At 52.7% G+C, this 3,811-nt stretch overlaps 1 protein-coding gene across 1 annotated transcript; it reads left to right on the top strand.

The window, feature by feature from the left end:
- The first annotated feature begins 444 nt into the window (after positions 1 to 444).
- Positions 445 to 3,079, top strand: LOC119110176 (cuticle protein 7-like). The gene is made up of 3 exons (XM_037233913.1): positions 445 to 459; positions 2,549 to 2,842; positions 2,915 to 3,079. Exons 1-3 carry the CDS (start codon positions 445 to 447, stop codon positions 3,077 to 3,079), a joined length of 474 nt encoding a protein of 157 aa, XP_037089808.1.
- The last annotated feature ends 732 nt before the right edge of the window (positions 3,080 to 3,811 follow it).

The raw sequence follows: 3,811 nt of genomic DNA, 5'->3' as shown, positions 1-3,811 counted from the left end.
GTAACGCGGAAGTGTTGATGTGTGACGTTGTGATAACCCAATGAGAACCGCAATGACATCGCATTCGGCATGCTTTTTTTTGCATGCGTAAACGCATACCAGGTTGACCACGGAGGCGAGGCTAGTAGGCTAAACCAATCACTGAATGAGATCTCCTTACAATCCCCAGAGCCGGCTGATTTAATGACCGCATAGCTAGTCATTTAAAAAGATTGTCCCATGACAGATGTCGCGTCACGACACTGACATTAGTCAGCTAGCAACACCAATAAGTCATTGTGTTAGTTTTCTGAAGACTAGGTGGTTTGACTTGAATGACCTGTTCATCAGGATAGTTGAACTTCTCACACGTCTGCTCCAAAGAATTGTGGGACTTTTTAACTGTTCTAGAGAATGATGGGGCTTTTACGGATGATGTGTCTGAGTGTATCGAAGTTACTCAAAATGCTAAAAGTACAGGTGAGGCGTCTCATGTTCAGTGAGTTGGTATCTATGGAGTGAGGGTCTGGAGTGCCCCCTCTTTAAGGAGATCTTCCGCGGAGCATTTATTTTCCGCTCGATATCCTGTCTGGCTCGGTTATATTTCAGCCAAGTGCATCAAGGGCAGGGGCATGTTTGCAGAGGCGTGTGTTGGCAGATCTCGTTGACGAGAGAGAGAGAGAGAGAGAGAGAGAGAGAGAGAGAGAGAGAGAGAGAGAGAGAGAGAGAGAGAGAGAGAGAGAGAGAGAGAGAGAGAGAGAGAGAGAGAGAGAGAGAGAGAGAGAGAGAGAGAGAGAGAGAGAGAGAGGGGGGGGGGGGGCACTAGCGCTTCTGCAAACCTCAGCTGTACTGAATCTTTTCTTGTGTGACTAAGCTGAACAAGACGCAAGTGTACTCCACGCGCCATCCGGCTGTGTAGGGTTCTAATGACGTTGGTAGATCTTTATCTTCAAAGCATGAGCAATTGAGTAAGATTTGCCTCCAATGTCACTATTTGCCTCATGCGTCGCAGAGAACACATCAAGCACATTATTTATGCTACAAGGTCTGAAACCCCATCATCCCACACGGTAACTGTCCTTGGTTCCATTGCGACACTTGAGGTTCCTTCGTAATCTCCCAAGCGTCGTTTTCACGAATGGATCTTGTGTTTTTCAAGCATGCACGATTTATAAAAGGTAAGGTATGAATTAATGCCAGCACTTCTTATAGATACTCTGCGTGTACGCATCACATGGCGCAGCTTGCGAGGATATCTCAAAGAACTGGTCTCATGGAAAAAGGCTGGTTTTGGTTACGCACGAAGAGACTTTCACATCCTCTGGCATCATGTGTCTTTATACTTACCCGCTCTCTCTCTCTCTCTCTCTCTCTCTCTCTCTCTCTCTCTCTCTCTCTCTCTCTCTCTCTCTCTCTCTCTCTCTCTCTCTCTCTCTCTCTCTCTCTCTCTCTCTCTCTCTCTCTCTCTCTCTCTCTCTCTCTCTCTCTCTCTCTCTCTCTCTCTCTCTCTCTCTCTCTCTCTCTCTACCTCTCTTCATTTCTCTCCCTCTCTCTCACTTTATTTTGCATCGCTATGTTCCTGTAACCCTCTCGCAACAACCCGTGATTGAAAGCTGCCATCGCTCCTACGCTAGAACCAAGGCAAACGGTTTCATCACAGCCAAACAGTTTCAGACTCACTGGCAACTGTCCGCCTGACATCCCTGTACATGCCGGGTCAAATAAGAAACGTGCTGGTTTCGGAAAACAGCTCTGCTAGGCCACAAATATAGCATACTGAGTTCTGCGTCTGAGGTAGTGTGGTGTGGAATAATGGAAAATATCAAGTCACTGTGCAGAAATCGGTCCGGGTATATCGACCCTATATTCGATACAATCGCATCGTTCTGATTGATAATGCAGTGAAAAAAAGACTTTTGATTAGCCAGTTCTAGCAACTTACAAATAGCACACTATTTCTAGCAAGTTTTCGTGTGTTGAGATCTGTGTGATTGCTTGGGACTAGCTGTGTTGATCTGGGTACAATTGTATTCGGTTGGAATTTATAGAACTCTGTTATTTTGTTTTCTGTTGACGTTGGCCGTGGTTTGGTTTAAATAGATCGCCTGGATACTGTCAAAACTTTATATGCAGCCTTGAGCACGATTTGATCTGAAAATAGGCCGTGTTTGAATAGCTTGCGTTGAACCATGAAACTCATAAGTTCACGAATATCAACGTTGGCATGAATTGACATACGGCGCCAAAGCCCACACCCTCTCCGCCCGCGTGGCCGGTGTCTGTCCGTTGGAACTTCCGCGGATGCTGTCCCCCGTTCTCCCCCTGCGCACCACGTGGAAGGTTGCAACAACGGGCGAGCGGCCCAACAGGCGCAGTGGACCCGATCGGTCCCCGTATAAAAGGGAGCGGGCGCGACCCACTGGCATCAGTCCGCCCGCTGTCAGCTCCCCGCCCTCCCCGCCACGCCCGCAGCATGAGAGTCTGCCTCGTCGCCTGCCTGGTGGTGGCCGCCGCCGCCGAGAAAGCCGGCTCGCCTGGCTACGGAGGAGGCCGGCCGGCCGCCTACCAGCAGCCCGCGCAGGGCGGCTACAAGGCACCGGGCGGCTTCAAGACGCCCGTCGGTAGCTCGCACGCCAGCGGGCACCGGCCCGAGCAGTACCACTACGAGCCCTCTCCTTACGCCTTCGACTACGCCGTCAGCAACTACGAGACGGGCGCCGAGTTCGCCGCCAACGAGAACAGCGACGGCAAGCAGACGACCGGCTTCTACACGGTGGCGCTGCCCGACGGCCGCATTCAGACGGTCAAGTACACGGTCGACGACTATGGCGGCTTCAACGCGGAGGTGTCGTACGAGGGCGAGGCGAGGTTCCCCGAGCAGTCCGAGTACAGCCAGCCGGGCCGCGACGGGTACGCGCCGACCGGCGGCTTCAAGCCGTCCCCCGGCTACAAGCCGGCGGCTGAGTACAAGCGCGCCCCGACCTCCTACAAGTCGCCGCCCGCCTACAGGTCGGCTCCCATCTACAAGGGGGACATTGAGCGCAAGCCGGGCGTCGGCTACAAGGCTCCGCCCAAATACTCGTCCAACGCGGAGCCCTAAAATGGGGAATAGGTGACGGCGCAGGGCTACCGCGCCCGGCCGTCCGCCGGCGGTTGTGATATTCTTGTTTCATCTGTTTGTGCGCGTTGTCTAATACAAAACCCGAGCTCATGTGGCTGTCGTCAGGCTCAGCTCCCTGCGGCGCCGAACAGTAATGGCAACAAGCGGATGGCTATCCGCCGGTCTTTCAAAGCGTCGCGGTGCACGGTAAGTGCAGTGTACGGCTGTCGAAGTCCTCCCACGTTGGGGGATAGCCGTTTTTGAATATTCCTTTACAGCCGATGCCCAAAGGGCCAAGGCTTAATTTGCAGACAGTTGAGGGCATGTTCTCCCCCTTACCCCCGCAAATCGGCTCGCGTGCCCCTGGCTGCATTTTGGCACATGGGTTTGCTCTACCCACCGATTTTTCCAGCTAGCATTGTTTAGCTACCAGCTATCATGCCCACTGTCATGCTTGTGGAAAATACTCATTCATAGGAAATCAGTAGTGGGGTACGTGGCTGAACGACGTCACCCATGACTCGCCCCGTCCACAGCCCTGACCAAAACCCGGCGATCGCCCAAGCCCGTGCTACGCAATCCGTCATCACCAAGCACTACACGAGCACGGTACCTAACCTACGCCAACGCAGGCGAGATCAACGACGCCAGCGCTAGTCGAGATCAACCGACGTTCTTTGCCCCATAAAGGCTTTAACGCGAATTGCAATATCCTCTACGCAATGACAATGT

This window comes from Pollicipes pollicipes, unplaced genomic scaffold (assembly GCF_011947565.3).
Source record: "Pollicipes pollicipes isolate AB1234 unplaced genomic scaffold, Ppol_2.1 Scaffold_7231;HRSCAF=8579_pilon_pilon_pilon, whole genome shotgun sequence".
Taxonomy (NCBI): Eukaryota; Metazoa; Arthropoda; class Thecostraca; order Pollicipedomorpha; family Pollicipedidae; genus Pollicipes; species Pollicipes pollicipes.
Note: the sequence above shows the minus strand (reverse complement) of the source record. Positions and strands in the feature narration are given on the sequence as shown.

Bases quoted from the DNA above. Each gene is read 5' to 3' on its own strand.
- LOC119110176 (XM_037233913.1), top strand. The intron at 2,843-2,914 runs GCGAGGTTCCCC...GGCGGCTTCAAG, and splicing joins AGGTGTCGTACGAGGGCGAG to CCGTCCCCCGGCTACAAGCC.